This window comes from Aquarana catesbeiana, linkage group LG01 (genome assembly GCF_042186555.1).
Source record: "Aquarana catesbeiana isolate 2022-GZ linkage group LG01, ASM4218655v1, whole genome shotgun sequence".
NCBI classification, from domain to species: domain Eukaryota; kingdom Metazoa; phylum Chordata; class Amphibia; order Anura; family Ranidae; genus Aquarana; species Aquarana catesbeiana.
The window spans coordinates 534,452,110-534,478,994 of NC_133324.1; the positions used below are offsets into that span (position 1 = coordinate 534,452,110).

At 44.0% G+C, this 26,885-nt stretch overlaps 1 protein-coding gene across 3 annotated transcripts in view; it reads right to left on the reverse strand.

Annotated features, from left to right (window-relative positions):
- Positions 1-4,151: 4,151 nt before the first annotated feature.
- Positions 4,152-26,885, reverse strand: part of UBXN6 (UBX domain protein 6) — a 404,520-nt gene continuing 381,786 nt past the window's right edge. For all 3 annotated transcript variants that reach the window (XM_073594809.1, XM_073594795.1, XM_073594802.1), the window contains one exon: positions 4,152-4,509. In XM_073594809.1, the coding sequence (XP_073450910.1) occupies positions 4,484-4,509 (26 nt within the window). In that variant the 3' untranslated portion in view covers positions 4,152-4,483. The remainder of the gene's footprint in view (positions 4,510-26,885) is intronic.

Below are 26,885 nucleotides of genomic sequence, written 5' to 3' on the forward strand. Positions count from 1 at the left end.
CAGAGGAAGTTTCATCAGAGCAGAGTGAAATCTCCTCCTACATTAACACGCTGTAATCGCTGGGACCCTGCAGTTTACCACGTGACCGCAATATACAGAAGAAAAAAAAGGTATATAGCGGCAGTATTTAGATATAAAAAGAAGATTTAGAAGCTGTATGTACTGTGGGGGGGGGGGGGGGGTGATGTGTTTTTATATTGCTGGGTTTAGTAACACTTTAAGTACTATGTAGCGGTGCAGATCTCCCCATTAGCCATACTTTGGGTGTTACTTGAACTGCCCAACTGTGATCCGTCCTCATTACAAGCCTTCCTCATAAATTACATCCCTCTTCCCTGAGCCCTGTGCTGTTGCATGGCCTGTGTATATGAGATTCAGTTTGCTATTCTGGCAAGTTGATGTCCTCCTTTTTGCCACTGTTTCCTATCACTCACAATCCTCTTTTCTCCTGGGCCTTGAGGAGCCCCAGGCATTCTCCTGGTGGCTCTCATGGTTTTACATGGGTTCAAGTCTTTTTTTTTTCCTCTTGCAATTTTCTCTTCTGGGAGGCCATCCGGGAAAAGCACGACTCCCCTGCCAGAGAGTTATCGCTTTCTTCAGCTGAAACACTGGATCGTTGCCCTACGATGCGAATCTACCTACCCATATTAAAAAAATTTTCTTTGAACATGCATGCCAGCATGCCCCTGGTCTCATTTCAGCCATTTACGCATCCTTGAATGCCCCACCTCAGAAACCCTCTCTTACATGACCCAATGGGAACACGACCTCCAGTCTCCCATAGATTTGGAAGACTTGAAAAATAGTGGCCAAATGCTCCTGTAATACAAAGCAGCATATTAGGTCCTTTTGCAATGGTATTGGGTTCCTGCCCGCATAGCCCATGCTTTCCCCGGGAGAATGGTTTCCGCAACTGTGGACAGCAGAGGGGTGTTATACATACCTGGTGGTCCTGCCCAAGACTAGTGGGGTTCTGGTCTAGAGTTTTTGGCTTCAGACGCTTTTCCATCCAACGGTCTGTCGGTATGCTAAGCTAGCCCTACTACAATGCCTTATACGCATCACAGCAGAAGCTGGCCACATATCTTTTTATCGCGGCTAAATAGACCATAGCTAAAGTCAAGTCTGGAAAACCCAACGCTTTCCAGCGGGTGAAGACATGTAGGACCGCCATGATGTTTCATGAGCGAATGTCCAGTATTATGAATGATTCCCATGCCAAATTTCTAAAGGTTTGGGACCCAAAGATTTCTTATGAGTTCCCCTCACTCAGTTGGACCTGTTTGGGCCTTGTATGATTGCTCCCTTTGGGGCTTCCGAGTCCAAGTACCCTCTCCCCCTCTCTCTTGTCTATGGCCCTCTCCCCCTGCCCTTTTTTAAAATGTATTTTTTGTTTTCCTCGCTTATTGTATAAGTTCCTCTTTGTTTCTGTTTACACTGTGTTTATGATGCTTCAGTTTAAGAATGAACAGGAGCCTCTGTCTCCTCCTGTCCATTCATCTCCGGTGCAACTGCAGTTGCAGGGAAAGGGACTGGGAAATCTGTGTCCTCAGTCCCTTTCCTTGTCTCAAAGGGGAGATGTCGGGTCTGTTTAGAACCCTGATATCTCACCAAAACCCCCCCAACAGGGCTGATAAAAATAAAGAGCTGTAAAAGGTTAAATAAAAAAAAAAAAATGAAATAAAAAAAAAACAGACACCGTCCACTCCCCCCTCCAAAAAAAAAAGGCATTGTAAAAAAAAAAAAAAAAAAAGAAAATGAAAGTATTTATAGAATATGTAATATCTATGCATACTCTTGGCACAGGTTCACTTTATCATTGTCATTGAAAAGATTGAAGTCTATATGACTATTTTGAAAGACAGAATATATGTATTGAATTCTTGTGCAAAAATATCACATGGTACACAGCTTAGAACATTTCCATGTAAAATGCATGCCTGTTTTCTTCTTGATTGCTGTTGTTTCATAGATCTCTGCTTATTGAGTAAGTTTGTATCCTCTTTGATAACCTCCATAAATAAAGAATATAATACAAAATATTCCGTGGACATTGACAAGATGGTTTAAATCAATTAGGGCTAGGTCACTTTTGTTTCGCACAACCTGTTTGAAGGTAAGATGATTTAATGGCACTCACTGTGCACTTTATTTTTTTCCCCCTCACACTGGAGCTTTTCAAACCCACAGTGGGGTATAATGGAATGCCCAACAGAATTTGAAACGGATTTGAGAACCATTGTCTTAAGAGTGCTGCGATTGCTCAGAACCTGCACTTTGTTTGCAGTTTTGTGCTGGACCTTTTAGGTCATGTGGTGAATTGGCACTTGAAAAATAAAGTATTAAATGTATGTTTGCTTTAAACACTAGATGTACACCCACGCCTATACAACATTTTTTGGCCTAGAACTTTTTTTTTCAGTGATTGAGACCACTTTATCTCCATTATGCTAGGTGTATTGCTTTCAATTGAGTTCAGATTGCAGTGTTTTTCCTCTTTGTTTAGGCTTTTATTCTTCAGTACTCATTTGTTGAGGCTGTATAAAATATAATATGGTTGTTGTCCCCCTCTGCTGACGTCATTTACGGGATTTCCGCTCCTCGTTGGCTTTGACAGCGCGATCGTTTTACCAGTGTCCCCAGAGCCTTATGCCGTGTACACACGGGTGGACTTTTCAACCAGACTGGTCCGACGGAATGAATCCGTCGGACAATCAGACCGTGTGTGGGCTTCGTCGGACCTGCAGTGGACTTTTTCGGTCGAAAATCAGACGGACTTTAGATTTAAAACATATTTCAAATCTTTCCGACGGATTTGAGGCCGGTCGAAAAATCAGTTTGTATGCTAGTCCGACGGACGAAAACCGACGCTAGGGCAGCTATTGGCTACTGGCTATAAAATTTTTTATTTTAGTCCGGTCGTACGTCATCACGTACGAATCCGTCAGACTTTGGTGTGATCGTGTGTGGGCAAGTCCAGAAAGACCGTCGGACCTTTGATGCCGAAAAGTCCGCACGTGTGTACACGGCATTAGGCATCATCTGCTGGCCATCCTGGGACCTTCCGCTGCTGTATACTGACATCCCTGGGAATTCTTAACATACTGGGGACTTCACTGATGCCGGATCACCTGTTCTATGAACATATGACATGCTCCCTTCTACTTCAGATCCTGTAAGTGTTTTTAACTCTTTTTGGGGACATTAACAAGTTTTTAATTTTGCACTTAAGAGGCGCCTTTTCCTTTTTGTTTGTCTTTTATTAGAGATTGCTCCTCTCTGTGAGTGCAGCCCTAAGTGTTGAAGATCACATCATTGGATTACCTTGTCCAATATAGACATTATCTGCCTGGTCCTGATATTCAGAGCGCCCTTATACACACATTTTATCTAAATATTTTATGCCTGCAATTCTGCTAGATTATTTCATGAAATGTTTGCAGAGGTTTTCAGGCATTATAAGATTTACCTACATTTTTTTTTTCTTCAGAGTTTTGAATGCCATAAGTTGCCATCATGGTTTGGTATGGTAGGTAATTCAACAGCCATGTTTAATTTAATTTTTTAATTTTTGTTAAGTTTTTCCACTAGTTGACTAATCTGCAAACAGAACACCCCGTTGTGTGTGAAAGCACATTGTTTTTGCTATTACAGGAAAAGGACCCTTTTATGTCCTCCCTGAGTCATGCGCTGTATCTGCCTGAGATGTGCAGATCTCCACAATACAGCAGTGCAAGGACATAGACTAGTATCTTATGTTTAATGAAGCGTATGTTACTTTGGGAATAGACTAAGTGTCTAGGCTCCACCAATGGTAAAAATCAAAAAGAATGTATAGTAAATGGAGACGGTCTCAATCCCATATGCATACATAAACTTATATGCAAGGGAAAAATAAACTAGTATCAAATGCATGCGTTCCCCGTCCCCTTGGGCAAGAACATTTGAGTTAACACCCCGTTTAAAATTTACATGCTATGTCTTCAGTGCTATTCTCTGCTGTCTTAAATTAAGAAGGTCACTAATTTCTGTGGAAGTATACAAAGTTTTCAGACATTTTAATTTAATTATGATTGCGATGAACACCTGCAAATACCAGGTAAAATGTAAACAGTGATTGAATCATAATTGAAGAAGCCACAGAGCAAAAGTTGGGTAAAAATATTTATTAATTTGTTTTAACCTTGAGATAACTATTTACTTTTTTCTTAATAATTTTAGGATAAAAGTATTTCCTAATTTCATATCCAATGGTTTAACTTTGACTTTTGTTTTTGCTACAAAATGACTGCTTTGCCTCTTACCAAGAGAGTGATGTTGACAACGGGTTGTTATTGTTGTTTGATTGCATAGAAAAGCCATGACAAGCAGCATGCAGTGCTAATGAAGAGTCTCTGCACTGGAAACTAGCTCTTGTTTTAGAAAACTCTCAGTTTTATGTCCCTCTGCAGCCTCCACATCAGCCAAAACTTCTGGATCCCAGCTAAAGGTTAGCAATGCGGATGGAACCTGCAAATAAAAAAGTTAAAGTGTAAAAAAGCACACTCCAATGCCCTGGACAATGGTAAAAATAATATATATAACAGAACAACAGACTGTGAAAATGAGTAGAAATTTAATAAAGCAGAAAGTTCTTCAACTGATGTGAAAAAAAACGTATGTGATGTTTCTTCAAAGAACCTCCAAATCCAGAGTGCTCCCACCACCACATTTTTTCTATTCCTTGATCACTTGCTCAAGGAATAGAAAAAAACAATCTATGACTGGCGCAGGTTCCATCCACTGTGCTGCTTCAAATCTTAATCCACTTTAAGACAGGTATATGCAGAAATACAAGGGAAAAAAATGAGAAAAGTGCCTCTTATAATCCGAGGGATTAGAAATGAAACCTCTCCACCCCAGCTAGCAATAAACTCACATTTATTTAAAAGATTTAAAAGCATTGATAATATTCAGAACAGTCTCACTCAGTTGTGATAAAAGTCTACCGCCAGGCTCCACCTCTACTAGTTTTGCCACTTCCCACATGGCTTCATCTGGAGGATTCCTTGAGCAAGTAAAGACCACGTGTAAAGGAGGTGAGCGAGCATTGCATGTGGTGGTGGGAGCATTTTAGATTAGGAGGTTCTTTGAAGAAACATCACATATGTTTTTTTCACATCAGTTGAAGAATTTTCTGCTTTACTGTTTGGACTCTTTATTTTATGCAATTATTACACGTATATTGCACAGTCAGTTGTTCTGATATATATATATATATAAAATTTTTTACCATTGCAGCGCTGCCACACTTTTCATTTTTGGCTAATAAACAATGCCGACTTAAAAAAAAAACAAAAACAGTGTGGGGGTCTCCCCCAATCCATATCAGACCCTTGGGCGGTGGTTGTTGGGGCCTACGGGCGGGGAGCCTATCAGAATCTGGAAGCCCCCTTTAACAAGGGGGCCCCTAGATCCTGCCCCCCCCCCCATGTAAATTAATATGGGCTACACTATACCTTTACTCATTCACCAAAAAAAGTGTCAAAAATAAATAAAAACAGACAGACAATTTTTGACAAGTCCTTTATTAAAAAAACAAAACAAAAACAATGTCCCCTAAAGTAAATCCAGCTTCAATCACAAAGAACGACACCGCCCCGGAAACAAACAAACAAAAAAGCAGGTCCACACACGTTGCTTGCCTCCATGCATCTAACATATCAGGTTCCCACTGATGGTAAATAAACAAAGGGGCATGGTCACCCAATGATAGATGACCCTTACTGGCGGAACTGAAGCTGTCAGTCAGCGAGTGCCTTGTGACGGTAAATAAACAAAGAGGCTACCGGCTGTCATCAGTGGCCCCTCCATCGGTGGGAACCCAACATACCAGACCTGTTTTTTTTTTTCGCGTCAGCGGCAGGGGCGTTTACCATGATTAAACGCTAGATTTACTTCAGGGGACATTACATTTTTTTTTCAAAAGCTGTCTCTTTGTTTTATTTATTGTTGACACTTTTTTGGTGAATGACTTCTCTTCTTTGATCACGAGATGTATGACTGTCTTCCTTCAACAAACAGTGTTTCACCTCTGTGTGGCAGTTCTTCAAAGCTGTGTGAAAATACTCTGATTTTAGCCTCAAAAGACATTCTTTGGAATTGTTGCCTAAAGAGAACAGCCATGAATGAACTTATTTAGAGATCCGAATAATGAGCATAAGCATTACATTATAATCTTAAAATGTTACCCCAAAATGTCAGATTCCCGATATGTGCCTGCTGTACCATGTATGAAAAAGTATCCTGTTCTCTTTGTATTGTTTCCTTTGTGTGAAATCCCTGGTGTTCCTGCCAGTCCCTCTGCTTTCCTATTAAAAACTGACCACACTAAGCAGGATAACACAGCATGGTCAGTTCTTTAGCTATGCTGGAGTGTACTCTCTTTCAATTATCAGACTTGTCCTGACTTGCCCCCCTCTGCACAGCCTTTCACTGGGAAGCTCAGTGTGCTGTTGCTGCTCCTCCCCCAGATCTTATGCAGCTAGGAACAGAGGGAATGTGCTCTTTTATAAAAAAAAAAGGGAAAAAAAGGTATTTATATATATTTTTATATCTATACACAAATGCTTTGCCTTTCATTTCTATTTTAAATGGAATGAGTTGTTTTACAAGCTGTCATTTTACAATCACTTTAAAACAGCAGTTTTTTGGTTCCCCCCCCAGTAAGTTTTATTTCTTGCTAAACTTAGCAGAATCATTATATACATTATTTTGGTCCTTTAACAAGGGAATGCTATTCATTCTGTAGTGAGTGCAAATGGCACAACAGTGTTTGTTACCCTTTGGACAAGGTATAAAACAGAGAGCCACAAATCACTTCCTATTTAGCTTGCAAAGTGACAGAGACACTCCTAACATGTCCTCCCTCCGATACATTTTGCCGCCTGCTAGGGCAGGCCATAGAGTAGAAGACATGTAGGAAGAAGGGAGTTTTCATACATACTGTATGTAAAAATGTCTACAAAATATAAAAAGGGAAGGGAGAAGAGAGGAATGGAGGTGGGAGAAAGAGGAGAAACTATTATTAATAATGAGACGTGCCATTCATAATTTAATTCTCTGAGGTGCAGAGCATCAGCACAAAAAAGTAAGGTAGGTTTTCCAAAGTTCTGTCCTTGAAGACAAGGTCCTGTTAGTTGTTCATTACTCTAGTCCAATTGACTGTGGCCTGACAGTGATTACAGTGTATAAAACAATCCACCGCTGTGCTTATCCGTCCTAACTGAGATCAATACTTGCATATCCTTCACCAGCCAAATTGCCTGCTCACCTCAGATGAGTTAAAAAGAAAAAATCTACTAATGAAGCCCAATTAGAGGGGAGGAGCCTAGCCTGTGATGTCACACAGTCACCATGAGTCCATGGTAGCGGTGAACAAATGGACGTTTATTCTTATGCTGTTTTTATCCTTGGATCCTGTAAGTGTGCCTAATTTTAGGGGCTTTTTTTAATAAAGTAATAAGCAGAGAGCACTATTGAGATTGTGTTTATTATTACATGTGAACGATCAATTTGAGAGAGAAGCAGAGCTGAGCAGTTAGCGGTGATTACATGTTAATGATCGATTGGAGAGAGAAGCAGAGCTGAGCTGCAAGCGATGAGGAAAGGAGAAATTGCCTTGATTTAATCTCTGTGAAGCTGTCCGCGTGAGTACATTGCTTGGAGAGCATAGGGGGAGCTGTTGTGGAGGAGAGGAAAGGAGTGACCATTATATGAGTTTTTTTACTCATCTGTGAGGTGAGCAGGCAATTTGGCTTGTGAAGGATACACAAGTATTGATCTCAGTTAGGACGGATAAGCACAGCGGTGGATTGTTTTATACACTGTGATATATGAACTATCTTTTTCACTAATGAATGTTATACACATACGGACTGGTTTTACTGGTATATCCATCACTCTTTTGAAGATATAAAAGTTGATTATTAATAAAAAAAAAAAACTTTTTCACATAAAAATATAAGATGCAGAGTAGTTTCTTAGCATAAGAGGGGAAAGGCAGGTCACCAAAAATGGCAGTTCTTGGGATTCATGATGTTTGGCAGACCTAGTGCGGAGGAAATGAGGGAACCTACAGTATATCTATCCAGAAGTCCTGAACCATGGGGCAGGTCCAGAAGCAATTGATGGCAAAAAGGCTTTTGATAGACTGGACTGCTTATGCTTGCGACTCTACGATCGGTTGGTCTAGGCCCACAAATGTATAAGTGGCACTATACTCCAACCCAATAGCCCAAGTTCTGTCAGAGCCTTTTGCACTTTATAATGGTATACGTCAGGGTTGTCCACTCTCCCCTTTACTTTTTGTACTATCTTTAGAACCCTTGTTAGCAACCATACGGGTGAATCAAGAAATTAAGGGTTTGGGGATAGCGGGATAGGAACATAAGGTGTCTGCATTTGCAGATGACGTTATCCTATATGTCTGTAATCCTTTAAGGTGCACACAATAAGGCCCAAAATGCACCGCTCTGTGCTATGGATGATTAATCCTCTTAAATGTTTAGATGTCTATATTACAGCTTATAGTCCTTTAGATCCTAAACAGTAGCTACTTAAAATAAAACAAATATGTAGAACAAATTATGAAAATAAAAATTGCAAAAAAATGCAATTTTAAAACATCATAGCAGCGCTTATGTCACTATAAATTTCTTGTGACATTTATAAACAATTTCTTGTGCACACAGATAGTAGAATAAAGGAATGAACTAAATAGTCCGTGGAAGTGGTTTCAAGTGAGAAAAACACAAGTTTTCTTAACCACTTCAGCCCCGGAAGGATTTACCCCCTTCCTGACCAGAGCACTTTTTACAATTTTACAAAGCTTTTTACAAAGCACTGCGTCGCTTTAACTGCTAATTGTGCGGTCATGCAATGCTGTACCCAAACAAAATTTGCGTCCTTTTGTTCCCACAAATAGAGCTTTCTTTTGATGGTATTTGATCACCTCTGTGGTTTTTATTTTTTGCGCTATAAACGGAAAAAGACCGAAAATTTTGAAAAAAAACCGATATTTTCTACTTTTTGTATTGTAAATTCAATAAACTCAATTTTAGTCATACATTTAGTCCAAAATGTATTCAGCCACATGTCTTTGGTAAAAAAAATGTCAATAAGCGTATATTTATTGGTTTGTGCAAAAGTTATAGCATCTACAAACTAGGGTACATTTTCTGGAATTTACACAGCTTTTAGTTTATGACGGCCTATCTCATTTCTTGAGGTGCTAAAATGGCAGGGCAGTACAAACCCCCCCCAAATGACCCCATTTTGGAAAGTAGACACCCCAAGGAAATTGCTGAGAGGCATGTTGAGCCCATTGAATATTATTTTTTTTTGTCCCAAGTGATTGAATAATGACAAAAAAAAAATAAAACATTTATAAAAAGTTGTCACTAAATGATATATTGCTCACACAGGCCATGGGCATATGTGGAATTGCACCCCAAAATACATTTAGCTGCTTCTCCTGAGTATGGGGATACCACATGTGTGGGACTTTTTGGGAGCCTAGCCGCGTACGGGGCCCCGAAATCCAAGCACCGCCTTCAGGATTTCTAAGGGCGTAAATTTTTGATTTCACACCTCACTACCTATCAGTTTTGAAGGCCATAAAATGCCAAGATGGCACAACCCCCCCCCCCCCCAAATGACCCCATTTTGGAAAGTAGACACCCCAAGCTATTTGCTGAGAGGCATGGTGAGTATTTTGCAGCTCTCATTTGTTTTTGAAAATGAAGAAAGAAAAGAAAAATGTTTTTTTTTTTCTTTTTTTAATTTTCAAAACTTTGTGACGAAAAACGAGGTCTGCAAAATACTCACCATACCTCTCAGCAAATAGCTTGGGATGTCTACTTTCCAAAATGGGGTCAATTGGGGGGGGGGGGTGCCATCTGGGCATTCCATGGCCTCCGAAACTGTGATAGGCAGTGAGGAGTGAAATAAAAAATTTACACCCTTAGAAACCCTGAAGGCGGTGCTTGGTTTTTGAGGTCCCGTATGCGGCTAGGCTCCCAAAAAGTCTCACATGTGGTATCCCAGTACTCAAGAGAAGCAACAGAATGTATTTTGGGGTGTAATTTCACATATTCCCATGGCATGTTTGAGCAATATTATCATTTAGTGACAACTTTGTGCAAAAAAAAAAAAAAAAAATTTCCCGCAACTTGCGTCACAATATAAAATATTCCATGGACTCGACATGCCTCTCAGCAAATAGCTTGGGGTGTCTACTTTCCAAAATGGGGTCATTTGGGGGGGGGGGGGGGGGTGTTGAACTGTCCTGGCATTTTATGTACAACCACTCTTCTAACCACTTGAAGACAAAGCCCTTTCTGACATTATTTGTTTACATGAAAAAATATATTTTTTTTTGCAAGAAAATTACTTTGTACCCACAAACATTATATATTTTTTAAAGCAAAGGCCCTACAGAATAAAATGGTGGGTGTTTAATTTTTTTTTTTTTTTCACACAGTATTTGTGCAGCAATTTTTCAAATGCATTTTTTTGGGGAAAAAAAACACTTTTTAAAATTTTAATGCACTAAAACACACACTATATTGCCCAAATGTTTGATGAAATAAAAAAGATGATCTTAGGCCGAGTACAATGGATACCAAACATGACATGCTTTAAAATTGCGCACAAACGTGCAGTGGCGACAAACTACATACATTTTTAAAAGCCTTTACAGGTCTACTGCTAAAATTACTGCCCTCTATCTGACCTTTGCGGTGATACCTCACATGCATGGTGCAATTGCAAAAGTAATTTTGACGCCAGACCAACGCTTGCGTTTGCCTTAGCGCGAGAGAAGGGGGGGACAGGGGTGCTTTTTTTTTTTTTTTTTTTTCTTTATTATTTTTTTTGCTTTTTTATCTTATTTTTAAACGGTTCCTTTCATTTTTTTATCATTTTTATTGCTATGTCGGGGAATGTAAATATCCCCTACAGGAAAAAAATGGGGTCTATTAGACCCTAGATCTCTCCTCTCCCCTCAAAGCATCTGACCACACCAAGATCAGTGTGATAAAATGCTTTCCCAATGGCGCTGTTTACATCCAGTCATGAAATGCTCGTAGCTTCCGGTTTCTTAGGCCATAGAGATGATTGGAGCCATTCTGGTCTCTGATCAGCTCTATGCTTAGCTGGCGGAACCACCAGCTGCATTCTCAGGTTCCCTGTTGGGACAGGAGGGCCAGAGAAAAACATGGAAGACGGTGGGGGGGGGGGACATTCCCTCCCACTGCTTGTAAAAGTAGTCTAGAGGCTAATTAGCTGCTAGGATTGCTTTTACATGAAAGCCGACCGCTGGCTGAAAAGAATGATACCAAGATTGATACCTAAACCTGCAGGCATCATTCTGGTATAACCACTCAAAGTCCAGCAACATACCAGTACGTTGCTGGTCCTTGTTGGGCATATATTGTAATCTTTTTTTTTTCATGCAGCCTGTGGACTGAACAAAAAAAAGATTGATTGGTGGGTATGCCCACCATTAGAATACCTCCCTTCATCCACCCACTTCTAATGATGGGCATACATGCACCATTTATATATGCCGAAGCATGGGGACATCCGCCCCAAAAGTTAGGAGCAAATCGCTCCTCCGCCCCTGCTGCCCCCATGCTTCGGCATATATCACCTCCGACAGCGCTGGAGTCACGACTTTATGTATCGTGGGAGCAAACGCTGTTGCTGTCAAGATAAATAAATCCGCGCTGTAGCTGAATGGCGTACCTGAAGACAAAAAAATGGTTAACAATAAAACACAGTAAACAGTAAAGTATAAAAAATTGCATACCTGAAAAGCAAACATGATAAAACATAATAACAATAAAACATTGCAGAATAGAATACAGTAAAAAAGAGCAGAACAATAGAGAGAGAGAACAATAAAACAACAATTTTTTTTTTTTATTTTATATTTTTTTTTGTTTTTTTTATTACACTTTTTTTTGTAACTGTAACCGGTTCCAGGTTCGGGTCTCTCAAAATGCGATGGCATCTTGGAAGACTCTGCGAAAGTGTGCCTAGTCTGTGCAATGCTGTACCCTACGCTAATACTCAACTAATGCATGGTAGCGTTCAAAACATTCACCAATGCAAAGACCAGGATTGTCAGGACAGGAGGGACAATAAGGTGTCACGCCTGTATTCGCGCTTGCTGCAGACACAATATCTTTTTTGGGGGGGTTCGTTGGGTAGGGGTACTCGGGAGGACATAAAGAAAATGCCTCGCATGCAGCCGACTGCATTTGGTTGGGGATGTGAATGGGGGAAGTACGGGTGCTGCAGAAGTGGTGGGTTCCCAATTAGGAGTGGCGAATGCAGCAGGAAGGGCATTATGGGCACGACGGGCCTGTGTTTGTCTTCTTCTTGGTGGCAGCGGGACACTACTTGTGCTTGCCACCTCACCAGCTTGAACTGCACTGACTCGCCACGTCACCACGTGTTACTGCAGTGCTGGTTTGACTACGACCAGGGTGTACTAGGCCGCTGGTGCTTGCCAGTTCACCAAAACGCTACCATAAAAACTGTTAGCGATCGCAGGGATCAGGCCTGACTTTGCGAACGCTGCAGTTATGTGTTTTGTAAGTGACAGTGATCGATTGATACTGCACTTGGGTGGGCTGGGCGGAGGGGCAAAACGCAGGTGCTAGCAGGTATCTGGGCTGATCCCGCTAACACTGCGTTTTTGGGAACCCTAAACTGCTGGGGACACAAGTATAAATCTGATCGGATCAGATATTGATCCGTTCAGATACTATACCACTAAGGGAGGTGTATGGTGCGTGCGTGTTAGCGGTACTGGCACTAATCTGACGCTGCCTGGGGTGACGCAGACCCTATCTGACCCTAAAACCTAACTTATATCACCGCCGGGCGATCAGGGGGCTAAACCTTTTTTAGGTAATAAACAGTGGGTGCCCTGACACTATAAAAAAGAAACTAACTAACCAGCGTCATCCGTAACAGTTATACGGTAATCACCGGTGAAAGAGTTAACTAGGGGGCAATCAAGGAGTTAAAACCTTTACTAGGTAGTATATGGGGGTCCCTGACGCTATAAAACGCTGACGGCGAACCTATATATTTACTTCCCTAACTAGCGTCACCAGTGACACTAATACACCGATCAGAAAAATGATTGCTTAGTGACACCAGCAACGGGGGGTGATCAAGGGGTTAAAACTTTGTTAGGGGGGTACCCTAGACCTAAAGGGGGCTGCCACTAACTGTGACAAACTGACACCAATGCAGTAATCAGAAAAAAAAAATGCTATTGGTGTCACTGTGACGGGGGGGGGGGGGGGGTGAAATGTGTGCCTAGTGTGTTTTACTGTAAGTGTTGTGTTTGTGCACTTACTCAGATGTCTTCTCTTCTCGGCACCGGAACAGAAAATAACGACCCGAGGAGAGATTACATCACTTCCTCTGCCGCTGTTTACTACAGCAGCAGAGGAAGATTCTCATTCGTTGGGAGCGATCGCGAGGGGGTGGCCACGAATGAGTGGTCTCCCCCTCAGCCTGGATCGCTCCCCTAACGATGCCGACCGCCTCGGGCACTGAGGGGGGCCACGATGCGCCCCCCGCCCGCGGGAGGCCGATCACGTACAAGGTACATGATTTTGCCTGACCGTGCCATTCTGCCGCAATATATCTGCGTTAGGTGGTCGGCAGGTGGTTAAGGTGAAAAAAGGGGAGTTCATGCACCAAAGCCCAAGGCTTGTCACCACGTGAACAGAAACTCTCCCCTTTGGGGATAAACTCACCAGAAAACTAGTAAACTCAAGCATCCAAAATATATAAATCTTTGTGCCTCCACTTCTCAAGGACATCCACTAATTATCTGTGTTTATGTGAGGTAAGGGCAGCTCCAAAGTAGCAGGGTAAAATATAAGTGGGAGTAATGCTCGTCATAAGTATGTAGTCCTGGCAGTTCTACTGCGTCCCACAGGCTCCTCGCACGATCCGGGTAGTTGGGAGAGGTTCTGGTGTGATGTTGTGCTGAATTCATTCAGGAAAACCAGGAAGTAGTCAGCTCCATGCTGTACAGCTTGAACGGGAAGAGGAAATGATGTCACCAGCAGAGGGCGGGATCAGGACTGTCTCTGTGGAATAAAAGACTATGCGCTCACAGCTCCTTCTACTGGCCTCTAGGCGCGTAGCCTTTCATTCCAAAAAAGTGTCAAAGTGTCCGATCTGTTCGCCGCAATGTCGCATTCCCACTAAAAAAATCGCTGATCACCGCCATTATTAGTAAAAAAAAAAAAATATATAATAAAAATGCCATAAATATATCACCTATGTTTAATTGACCATTGGTAGACACTATAAATTTTGCACAAACCAATCCATATACGCTTATTGTAATTTTTTTTTTTTTACCAAAAATATGTAGAAGAATACATATTGGCCTAAACTGATGAAGAACTGTGTTTATTTATTTATTTTTTGGATATTATAGCAAAAAGTAAAAAATATAGTTTTTTTTTTTCAAAATTCTCTTTTTTGTTTATAGCGCAAAAAATAAAAACTGCAGAGATGATCAAATACCACCAAAAGAAAGTTCTATTTGTGTGAAAAAAAGGACATACATTTTGTTTGTGTATAACGTTGCATGACCACAAAATTGTCAGTTAAAGCGACACAGTGCCATATCACGAAAAATGGCTAGGTCATTAAGGAGGTAAATCCTTCCGGGGCTCAAGTGGTTTAACAATCCCCAATGTACATGAGATTAGAGCTCAAGCAGCGAGGGGAGGTGGACCTGGGGATAACCCCGTGAGTGGGGTAGCAAGTTGATGGAGATTAGAGGGACAAAGGACTTATGTGATCTCACCCCCTTCTTCTGCTCACCCCAGAACCTCTCTACCTCCTTCCAGTTCTCTCTGATCTCCCCCCACCTTATTTTTATTTGATTTGTTCACACAGGAGAAGGGTGTAACCTGGGAGACAGCAGATTGCGGTCACCTCGGGATTCACCCCTTAATAGGTGTTCAACATGTCAGTGTCCATGAGTGCTGCCAGTCAGTGCCACCTATCAGGGCCAATGAGTGCCCATTAGTGCTGCCAATCAGTGCAGAGATGGGGAGATGAACTCCACAGCCAGGCACATTGTCCATGGGGGGGGGGGGGGGGGCGTCCTGGTGGGGCAAAACTGAAATCTGCCGCATGCCAATATTTAGTGTAATAGATAATCACCACACTACTATTTACAATAAACTACTGGAGGTAAAATAAAAATGTTTCAGTAAAAGGCCTAACGCTAAGCATTGTTACGTGTTCCCACACCAGTAAAAAAAAAAAAAGTGCAGAGCTAACTTACTAATAAATATTTTAACAATAATGGTGGAACCCTTTAATATATGGAAATCTCAATGAACTTCAATATTACCACAATACTGGTCTCTGTGATTTGTAACGTCACATATAATACACATCAAACTGAAAACAAGACATAACAAATTAAACTTAGCAGGGATGGTGGAAACCGCTCTACAGATAATTGCAATACAAAGTAACTTCAAGCGCAACAACTTTTTAGTTGGGAGATTTATACCATTATAGCACTTTGGAATTTTTATTTTTTAGATTGTTACAATTAATTTTATATGTTCTAGTTATTATTATAATGTGAATTATTGCACTTGAAGTTATTTTTCCACCACCCCTGCTAAGTCCATGTCTTTATGGACCTTTCTTTGTGCACTGGTGTGCAGTCCTGGTTGGGATAGGAAGGGGCCATCCCCAAACTGTTCTCTACAAATGAAATTGTCCAAAATGTCTTGGTATGTTGACACCTTAAGAGTTCTCTTCACTGGAACTAAGGGGCCAAGCCCAACCCCTGAAAAACAACCATACCATAATCCACCCTCCACCAAATGATTTGGACCAGTGCACAAAACAAGGTCCATAAAGACATGGATGAGCAAGATTGGGGTGGAGGAACTTGACTGCCCTGCACAGGGTCCTGACCTCAACCCGATAAAACACCTTTGGGATGAATTAGAGCGGAGACTACGAGCCAGGCCTTCTCATCCCAACATCAGGTCAAACATTCCCATAGACACACTCCTAAAGCCTATGGACAGCCTTCCCAGAAGAGTTGAAGCTGTTATAGCTGCAAAGGGTGGGCCAACTCAATATTGAACCCTACGGACTAAGATTGGCATGCCATTAAATTTCATGTGCGTGTAAAGGCAGACGTCTCAATACTTTTGACAATATAATGTATGTGTGTATATACACACACACACGCACACGTACCCCACCAGTGTATGCATCCAGAATTCTCAACCAGGCAGGTTGAGGGGCTCCAGTGTATTTGCTTGTTTGAGAGGAAACTGGCTTTTCAGTTTCCTCATTATTTAGTAAAGTCCACTTTGGGACCTGGAGCCCGGGGATTTCTTAGAGATCCGGGTGGGATGTAATCCTCAGTCCTGGGTCCGGGTTTTGAGATTCACCGGCACACTGATGGTTCAGGTGCGTGGGCCTGATAGTAGAGTCAGGACCACCCTCCCGAGGAGTCCAGGCTTGCAAGGGAAAAGCAGGTGCTGGTGTGCACTGGGAGAATCCAGACATCCAAGCCTGAGGGTCAGAGCAGCGAGTGGCTGTTATCGATATGGACTGACAAGGGAATGGTCTGTGGGAAACAAAGGCCTGAACTAGAAAGCCTGATCCGCATGGCTGTATGTACAGTATAAGCCAGGAGCTCGGTATTTTCCATTTGTGATTATTGAAACCCCTGTGTGGGAATTCTGGATGAACTGTTAATTTCTTTTTGTTTAATATAACTGGGCCAGGGGCGTGGCCAGGAGCGGCATGTGAGTGGACGTGTGTCACTGAGCTCCCTCTCCAGATCCTGCATTGATCCTCTTCCCAGCCAATAAAAACACCTGAAATAGCCTCAAATTTTCTTGGGATACCCTCCGTGGATTCACCCAGACCTGGAATCGAGCACCGAGGGAGACATGATGACCCGAAAGCAGCTGGAATCAGGAGGACCGACAGATATCCAACATGGCGCCGTAGCTCCTCTCTCTCAGTGAGCATGAGGCACAGACAAGTCCAAGGATGCGGGTAAGACCCCCAAAACACCTAAGGGCACTGCAAAGAATCCCCCCAAAGACATGTTGTACTACACTAAGAAACTGACAAGCGCTGCGGCGCAGGGAGGGGGAGAAGATATGTTAGCCACCCCTAATGAGGAGGAGGAGGGGGACGAGGGAGAGCGACCCACCCTGGCCGCAATACCTAAAGCAGTACATAGATGCACAACATCAGTGCACACTCTCCAGGAACACTTTGGGGGTCTCAAGGAAGAGCTGGGCTTCAATAGACACGACCTGCAGAAAACCAGGGAACGCACCACAGCTGCTGAGGGCCGCTTCAGGGATATTGAGGATAAGCTGACCCCACTCCTCAGAGATATGCAAATTACCACCAGTATTGGACTCTCTACCCTGCGTAAACTACTTGTGGGTGGGCTGGGCGTATCACTCAACCCACACCCCATACTCCAGGGGTGTAATTGTCCTGGTACACCGAACGGTTGATTTTCAATTATTGGTAAATTAATAGATGTTGAGGGATGATATGTGATTTTGATGTGCAGGATTTACCAGTTAAAATGCATAATTACGGCCTTATATGCACCACCACCGTTTAGCTTAGAAGTGTTGAGAACATTGTTGACATACCAGCTGGGCAGTCCGCACGTTCCTTTCATTGTACTGGGAGATTTCAATTGTTATATGGACCCAGCCCTGGACAAACATCCACCTCTGGCGAATGGCTGCAAAATTGCTCGAACAGCACTGTGGAAATTCACGGAGGAAGTTGGATGGGTTGATCCATGGCGGGACTGCAACCCACAGAAACAGCAGTTTTCTTGCTTCTCCAAAACACACCTCTCTCTGTCTAGGATAGACTTTTGCCTATGCACCCCCCAGACGGCACACCTTCTGCAGGACATGCAATACCTGGTAAGGGGAGTGTCAGACCACTCGCCTCTGGTGATATCCGTGTTGGCTAAACCGGCCACGGATCTGCCCAGAGCCCCGTGGAAACTAAATTCCTTCTGGCTCAATCTTTTCCCTGTCCCAGAGCAGATATCCTCATGACGCCGGTTCCTCTCCTCCCCTCTGTGTACCGATCGGTACACTGTAAGTGGAGAGGGGGATGGATGGATGGCAGCAGCGCTGTGGGCTGCATCTGTAGTGCCCACAGCGCTGCACAGTGACATCCAGTCATCCATCCCTAATGCTCTGCAATGCCCCAGAATACTGTGCAATACTCTGGAATGCCCCACAACACTGTGCAATACTCTGTAATACCCCCACAACACTGTGCAATACTCTGCAATACCCCCACAATACTCTGCAATGCCCCACAACACTGTGCAATACTCTGCAATGCCCCACAACACTGTGCAATACCCTGAAATACTCTGCAATACCCCGCAATACTCTGCAATACCCCTCAATACTCTGCCGTACCCAGCCATACTCTGCAATACTCGGTGATACCCTGCAATACCCTGCCATGCTCAGCCATACCCAGTCATACTCGGTGATACCCTGCCATACTCAGCCATACTCTGCAATACCCCGCCATACTCTGCCATACCCAGCCATACTCTGCAATACTCGGTGATACCCAGCCATGCTCGGCTGTACTCGGCCTCTGTATGTGGCCAGGCTGTGGAAGTCTCACACATGTGATATCGCCGTACTCAAGAGGAGTAGGAGAATCTATTTTGGGTTGTCATTTTTGGTATGTACATGCTATGTGTTATAAATATTGTATAAATGGATAACTTTGTGTTAAAAAAAAAATGCATTTAACCACTTCCCGCCCGCGTTCTGCCATACAACGTCCTTGACTTTGTGCGGGGATATCTGAATGATGGGTGCAGCTACAGGCATCATTCAGATATCAACTTTTTTAGCCGGCGATTCCCTACACCATAAGAGAGATCATAGCGGCTGTTCCACTGCTTGATCGTTCTTACGGGAGGTGAGAGGGGATGTCCCTCCCTCCCGCCGCCCTCCGGTGCTTCTACTGACTCACTGCTACGATCAAAGCCAGGATCTTTTTTCTTCTTTCTTTTATTTTTTTATTTCAGGCTTCCCAGCCTAGAGGTGAGATGTGGGGTCTTATTGACCCCATATCTCACTGTAAAGAGGACCTGTCATGCCATATTCCTATTACAAGGGATGTTTACATTCCTTGTAATAGGAATAAAAGTGGTCAAATGTGACAGACCTAGCCAGAACAGAGGCTGTTGGAGAGGACTGTATGCAAGCCTGTTGCCTTTTGATTATGGGCCCTGGATTTTCAATGAAACAATACTCTTTGTGAGGTGAATGAGAAATCCAGGCTGAACTGTACTAATCGGACTCAGTCGTGTATATATGTATATATTGTTTGTTGTTTGATTCTGTTGGGGACTCCTTGCTGTGGATCTGTGTCCCTGAAGAGGGAGGGGGGGGGGGGTTCCTCCAGCAGCCCCCTGCTGATAAGACTGATTCATTCTGTTGGGACACATCCTGTGAGGAGATGCTGGTGTCATCAACCTGTGTTTATGTTAATTGAGAGAGCTGATCACATTAGCCACCAGCACTGGCTAGTAGACGAATGGTCTAGGCTGAGGAGGGGGTAGATTGTTGTTTGTATTGTTAATTGTAATTAGCTCCAGCTATTGTGTTTATATTAATGTGTGAAGCTCGGTGCCCACAAGTCTGTCATCTGGTCTGGGTACATTTTGTAGTAAATTAGCTCATGTTAATTAGGTTAGCTTTGAGTCATCCCTGCTGTATAAATGTGTGTGAGATCTCAAAATAAAAGTTAGTTCTGATGTACTCCAAGACTGGTGTTGTCTAGTTCTTGGGGTTCTTATAGCCAGATCCATTGGACTCGTGTTCCAGAACTTAGGAAGCGGTATATGACGGAAGCACTCAAGCGGAGTGTGGGACGTTCCGTGACATTGGTGGCAAGCAGCGGGAAAGCTTCCTGTAGTCTGGGAAATCTAAACCTCCACCTGGATCCAAGATCAGGATAGCAGACTTCAGTCACCCCAGCGGAGATATGGACCTGGCATCAGAATTCCCGGGGCTGCTGCGGATCATCCTTTCAACATACACCAGGACTGTGTCTGAGGATGAATACCTGGAGCTTAGGCAGCAAATTCGGGTGGAGCTCTGGATTGCAGCCCTCCGTCTCGCTGGTATAAAACAGGGCAAGTGCTTTCCAACCCAAGAGCAACGGGCCAGTGACCAACGGGCATTGCGGATGGCATTCCTGGGAGAGCAGCCCCAGGAGCAATGGGTGACTGAGTTGGACAGGTTGGTCCAGCAGGAGATAGAGCTGGACAATCGTTATCGGGCTCTGCAATGGCACGCAGAGGAGGGATATTTAGGGGAAGACGACAGAATGCTCTCCGGAGGGATATGACTTTGGCGGCCCTGGATTGCTGTGGGAGAACCTTACAGATCTTTTTATGTTTGGCGAAGAAGGGGAACCTGACCTTGAGGACCTGAGAGAATATAGAGAGTCTATGCTCGGTCTTGCAGGGGTCTCAGAGCTCAAACCTGATCTGGACCATTTGCTAAGGAAGGAACAGCATCTGGAAAGGGCATACAGGAAACTGCTAGAACAAGTTCAGCAGCATGCCAGAGAATCGGCAGTGGAAAATCTGGAGATTGCCATCCCCAAACCTGAAGTGCTGACAACAGGGCAGAGCTCTGCTAATCTCTGCCCAGAAATGATAGCATCTTCTGGGTTCCATGGACAGGAGATGGTGAACCTCTATCCCCAGACATCAGTTGCAGAGACATGGGATTTGATAGAATTTTCTGCTGAGGAAAAACAACCTGATGAGCCTCCAGCAGAAGAGCTGCTATCAGGGCCAAAGTTCACTGTGTTCTGCCCAGCACCAACAGTGGCTTCGGCCTTCTTGAGAGAAGAGGTAGTCGGCCTTTCTCCCACAACACTGACAGGGACATGTGATTTTCTGCCAGCAGCATCTATGGAGTTAAAACAAACTTCTCCAGCTGAAGATCTGGTAACTGAACAGAGGGTCCAAGACCTCTGCCCCACACCTGTGGCAGTTTCGGAGGCTCAGGGTGAGAAGGTGGCAATCTCTTCCCAGCAGCAGATACAGGGGGAGAAGGGAGAGGAGGTGTGTGTTGTCCCTCCCCAACAGTTGGCCAGGGTGGAGGAAGCGGACTTTCCTCCCCAGCAAAGATCCGTGCACCTGGGAGACAGTACCATCGACATGTCGTCCCAGCAGCCAGATGAGGGAATAGAAAAGGAAGCAGCTGGCTCCCTTTTCCAATGGCAACTACACAGTTTGGGAGTGGAGGAAGCCAGCCTCCTGCCCCAACGGTTAGCCGGAGCGGAGGATGCAGAGTCCCCAGCAGAAGTGCTGGCAACAGAGCAGAGTGCTACCAACCTCTTCCCAGCACCGGCAACAACTGTGGAGTTCCAGGGAGCCGGGGCAGTTGGCCCCTCTCTCCGACGACAAGCTGATGTAGTGGAGCTGCTACTCCCAGCTGAAGCGCTGGCAACAGGGCAGAGCACCGCTGGCCTCTGCCTAGCACCTAGTGTCCCTCTACAGCTTCAAGAAGCAGGGGTGATTGGCCCCTCTGCCCAGCAGCAGACCGAGCCCAGGAATGTTAAAAACAATCCAGCTGAAGCCCTGGCAGCCAGACAGAGAGTAAAAGACCTCTGTCCCACACTTTTACCACTTCCAGAGACTGGGGATTTAATAGACGTTTCTGTAGAGGAGGAACCACCTGGCAAACCCCCAGCAGAAGTGCTGGCAACCGGACAGAGGGTCCAAGATCTCTGCCCCACACCTGCAGCAATTGTAGAGGCCCAAGGTGAGGAGGTGGCAGTCTATCGCGAGCTGCAGATCAGGATCCAAGGAGAGAATGCAGTCATCACCTCACAACTGCAGCTTGATCTGGTGTCGGTTGATGGGGCTTCAGTCCCCACCTGTATACCCCAGGGATGCTGGGCAGTCGGCCCAGATCCCCAACAGCAGGATGGAGTGAGCCCAGTCCCCCTGTCTTCTCTCCAGCGGCAGAAAGGATTCCAGGGAGAAGGGCCAGTCCGGGCCTCTCCCCAGCGGCGGATATGTTCTCTGAGAGAGGCAGAGGATGGCTGGGTGAGTAATACTCTGTTTGGAATAATTTGTTTGGGGTACTGTGTGGGTACAGGCAGTAGAGGACTGGAACTATGGACTAACTTCGGAGTCAACCCGTCTGGGGTCTCCTCCTGTGTTAGTCTCCTGCCGAAAGGGGAGAAATGTGACAGACCTAGCCAGAACAGAGGCTGTTGGAGAGGACTGCATGCAAGCCTGTTGCCTTTTGATTATGAGCCCTGGATTTTCAATGGAACAATACTCTTTGTGAGGTGAATGAGAAATCCAGGCTGAACTGTACTAATCGGACTCAGTCATGTATATATGTATATATTGTTTGTTGTTTGATTCTGTTGGGGACTCCTTGCTGTGGATCTGTGTCCCTGAAGAGGGAGGGGGGGGGTTTCCTCCAGCAGCCCCCTGCTGATAAGACTGATTCATTCTGTTGGGACACATCCTGTGAGGAGATGCTGGTGTCATCAACCTGTGTTTATGTTAATTGAGAGAGCTGATCACATTAGCCACCAGCACTGGCTAGTAGACGAATGGTCTAGGCTGAGGAGGGGGTAGATTGTTGTTTGTATTGTTAATTGTAATTAGCTCCAGCTATTGTGTTTATATTAATGTGTGAAGCTCGGTGCCCACAAGTCTGTCATCTGGTCTGGGTACATTTTGTAGTAAATTAGCTCATGTTAATTAGGTTAGCTTTGAGTCATCCCTGCTGTATAAATGTGTGTGAGATCTCAAAATAAAAGTTAGTTCTGATGTACTCCAAGACTGGTGTTGTCTAGTTCTTGGGGTTCCTATAGCCAGATCCATTGGACTCGTGTTCCAGAACTTAGGAAGCGGTGTATGACGGAAGCACTCAAGTGGAGTGTGGGACGTTCCGTGACATCAAATTTTTTTTTTTTTGGAAAAAAGTATCAAACTAAAATAAATGAATTAAAATGAACAATAAAAAAAAAAAAATTTAAATCCCCCCTGTCCCTGTGAGCTCGCATGCAGAAGCGAACGCATATGTAAGTCCCGCCCACATATGAAAACGGTGTTCAAACCACACATGTGAGGTATCGCTGTGATCGGCAGAGCGAGAGCAAAAATTTTGGCCCTAGACCTCCTCTGTAACTCAAAACATGTAACCAGTAAAAAATTTTAAAGCGTCGCCTATGGGTATTTTTGAGTAGCGAAGTTTGGCGCCATTCCACAAGCGCGTGCAATTTTGAAAGGTGACATGTTGGGTATCTATTTACTCAGCGTAACGTCATCTTTCACATTATGCATACACATTGGGCTAACGTTACTGTTTTGGTTTTTTTAAAGCACAAAACTGTTTTTTTTTTCAAAAAAAATGCGTTCAAAAAATTGCTGCGCAAATACCGTGCGAGATAAAAAGTTGCAATGACCACCATTGTATTCTCTAGGGTCTTTGCTAAAAAAAATATATAATGTTTTGGGCTTCTATGTAATTTTCTAGCTAATAAATGATGATTTTTACATGTAGGAGAGAAATGTCAGAATTGGCCTGGGTGCTCCAGAACGCCTGAAGGTACTCCCTTCATGTTGGGCCGCTGTATGTGGTCACGCTGTGTAAAAGTCTCACATGTGGTATCGCCATACTCAGGAGTAAAAGCAGAATGTGTTTTGGGGTGTAATTTGTGGTATGCATATGCGGTGTGTGAGAAATAACCTGCTAATATGACAATTTTGTGCAAAAAAAAATAAATAAGAATTAAAAAAAACTTGCTTTTGCAAAGAACTGTGGGGAAAAAATGACAACTTCAAAAAACTCACCATGCATCTTCCTAAATACCTTGGAATGTATTCTTTCCAAAAAGGGGTCATTTGGGGGGTATTTGTACTTTTCTGGCATGTTAGGGTCTCAAGAAATTAGATAGGCCGTCAGTACTTCAGGTGTGATCAATTTTCAGATATTGGCACCATAGCTTTTGGACTCTATAACTTTCACAAAGACCAAATAATATCCACCGATTTGGGTTATTTTTAACAAAGATATGTAGCGGTATAAATTTTGGCCAAAATATATGAAGAAAAATTACTAATTTGCAAAATTTTATAACAGAAATGAAGAAAAATGCATTTTTTTACAGATTTTTCGGTCTTTTTTCTTTTATAACGCAAAAAATAAAGAACCCAGCGGTGATTAAATACCACCAAAAGACATCTCTATTTGTGTGAAAAAAGGACAAAAATTTCATGTAGATACAGTGTTGCATGACTGAGTAATTGTCATTCAAAATGTGAGAACCCAAAACCTGAAAATTGGTCTGGTTATTAAGGGGGTTTAAGTGCCCGGTGGTTAACGTGGGATACATTTAAAGCATTCCTTAGAGGCCTGCTTATTAATGAAGTTAATGGGGTTAAATCCAAAACAAGTGCCCAACAGGAGCAGGCTGCCCGGCTGGTCAGTCGATTAGAGGCGGAGTTCATAGCAAACCCTCCGGATGCCTCTAGGGAGGCATGGTTAGCTGCTCAGGAAGCGGTTGCCAGAATTACTGGATCTGTCGCAGATCGGAAAAGGTTTTTCAACAGGCTAGCTTTCTATGAAGAAAGGGAACAGACGGGCAGATTACTCGCAAAAATTGTGAGAGCCTCCTAGACTTTCCCGTCTATTGCTGCCTTGCGCTCAGAGGGGGGGGGGGATGTGGAATACCCCTGATCTTATCATGCAGACATTGGTAGGGTTTTACACGGATCTGTATAGGTCCCGGGTGGACTACACACCAGCCGCCCTACAGGAATATTTACAAGATATAGAGCTACCCAGTCTAACGGACACACAGAGATCACTGCTGGGTGCCCCTATCAAGATAGAGGAACTACAGGAGGCGCTTAGCCTCTTCCCCAATTGTAAGGCCCCAGGAGACGATAGTCTTCCTATAGAAATAATATGGAAGTAGCATCCTGCCCCATTTACTCAGGGTACTAAACGCGGGTCAGAAGAACCAGTGCTAACCTAAATCCATGACTAGGGCCGATATCGTACTTATTCTCAAACCAGAAAAGGACCCTCTAGATCCGTGGTCTTATAGACTAATATCCTTACTACAAAGCGATGTAAAAATCCTAGCCAAGGTCCTGGCAATACGGCTTAATGAAGTCATCTCCAGTTTTATACATTCGGACCAGTCGGGTTTTATGCCCCAAAAGTCCACTGCTATTAACCTCCGTAGACTTTTCCTAAACCTACAGAGGGGGACAGGGCGCTGCTGTCACTAGATGCACATAAAGCATTTGACAGCATAGAGTGGCAGTACCTTTGGGCGGTCAGGGGCAGGTTTGGCTTTGGCGAAAGTTTCCTCTCATGGGTGCAGTTGCTCTACTGTTCTCCGCAGGCGGTGATATGGGAGGCGGGACATATATCCTTACTGTTTCAACTACATAGAGTTACTCGGCAGGGGAGCCCATTGTCCCCCCTCCTCTTTGCCATTGAGCCCATGGCAGCCCAGATTAGGGCCAACACGCATATCAGGGACTTCCAGTACGCAGAAATCAATGGGAAACTTATGTTATACGCGGACGATACCATGTTGTTGCTCGGGGACACAGAAAAATCATTGTCATTGATCAGAGGCTTTGGTGTTTACTTGGGGCTTGTGATCAACTGGTCCAAGTCCTCTCTCATGCTGCTGGGCACAGATCCAGACAGTGAAATGCAAGCGGCCCAGGGGGTACCGGTCACAGGTAGCTTTAAGTATTTGGGAGTACAGGTCACTCCAGAGCCCAGGGACTTTGTCTCGCTTAATGTATCCCCCTTATTAACAGGATTAGAGAGAGAGACAAAATCTGGTCACATCTTAAAATGACCCTGGTAGGACGTGTAAACCTTATTAAAATGGTATTTATGCCCCAGCTTCTGTACATGCTTCACAATACCCCTATGGTGATCCCCCTTAAGGTGTTTCACATAATTAACACTATCTTCAGAGCCTTTTTATGGCTTAACAAGCCCCCGCGGATCAAGGAGAGGAGAGGCCTTGCGCTCCCTAATCCCTGGGATTTACTACCTGGCTGTACAGTTACAGCATATTGCCTGTACTATGGTGACTGGACAGGAGACAGTAGGGGAGTGTGCAGATTTTGACCCTATTAGAGCCCTTATGTGTCATGCTACTGGAACAACGGATGTTGCTGTGGGGCTGGAGGCCTTGGCATACGCAAAATCCAACAAAAGATTCCCAACATTGCACTCATGCAAAAAGTATGGAATAAGATTAGACAGCTGCAAGCGGTTTACCAGCTACAGTCCGATATGGGCCAATGGGCATTAAGAGCTGCAGCTGCTGGGGGATGGGGGTTTTTGGAGGAGACATGGAGTCACGCTCCTGAAGCATGTTTTTGCCGATGGGAAATTGCCTTTTTCTGCATTGAGGGAGCAGTTTTGCCTCCCCCACTCAATGCTTTTTTTATTACGTGCAACTGCGACATGCAGTGGCGGCGCAATCCTGCGGGGCTCCGTGGGTCCTCTCTCCGATGCCTGTTTTCCATTACATGGCGAAGGTGTCTCTGTTCAGGGCAGAGGCGTAACTAGAACCTTCAGGGCCCCGGTGCAAGAAACCATGATGGGCCCCCCTTCCATCCGAGCCCCGGGCTTCCAATTTTGGGAGGGTGTCCATGAACATCCTCCCAAAACCGTGCTTCCTGCATGACCCCTGGGACATGCATC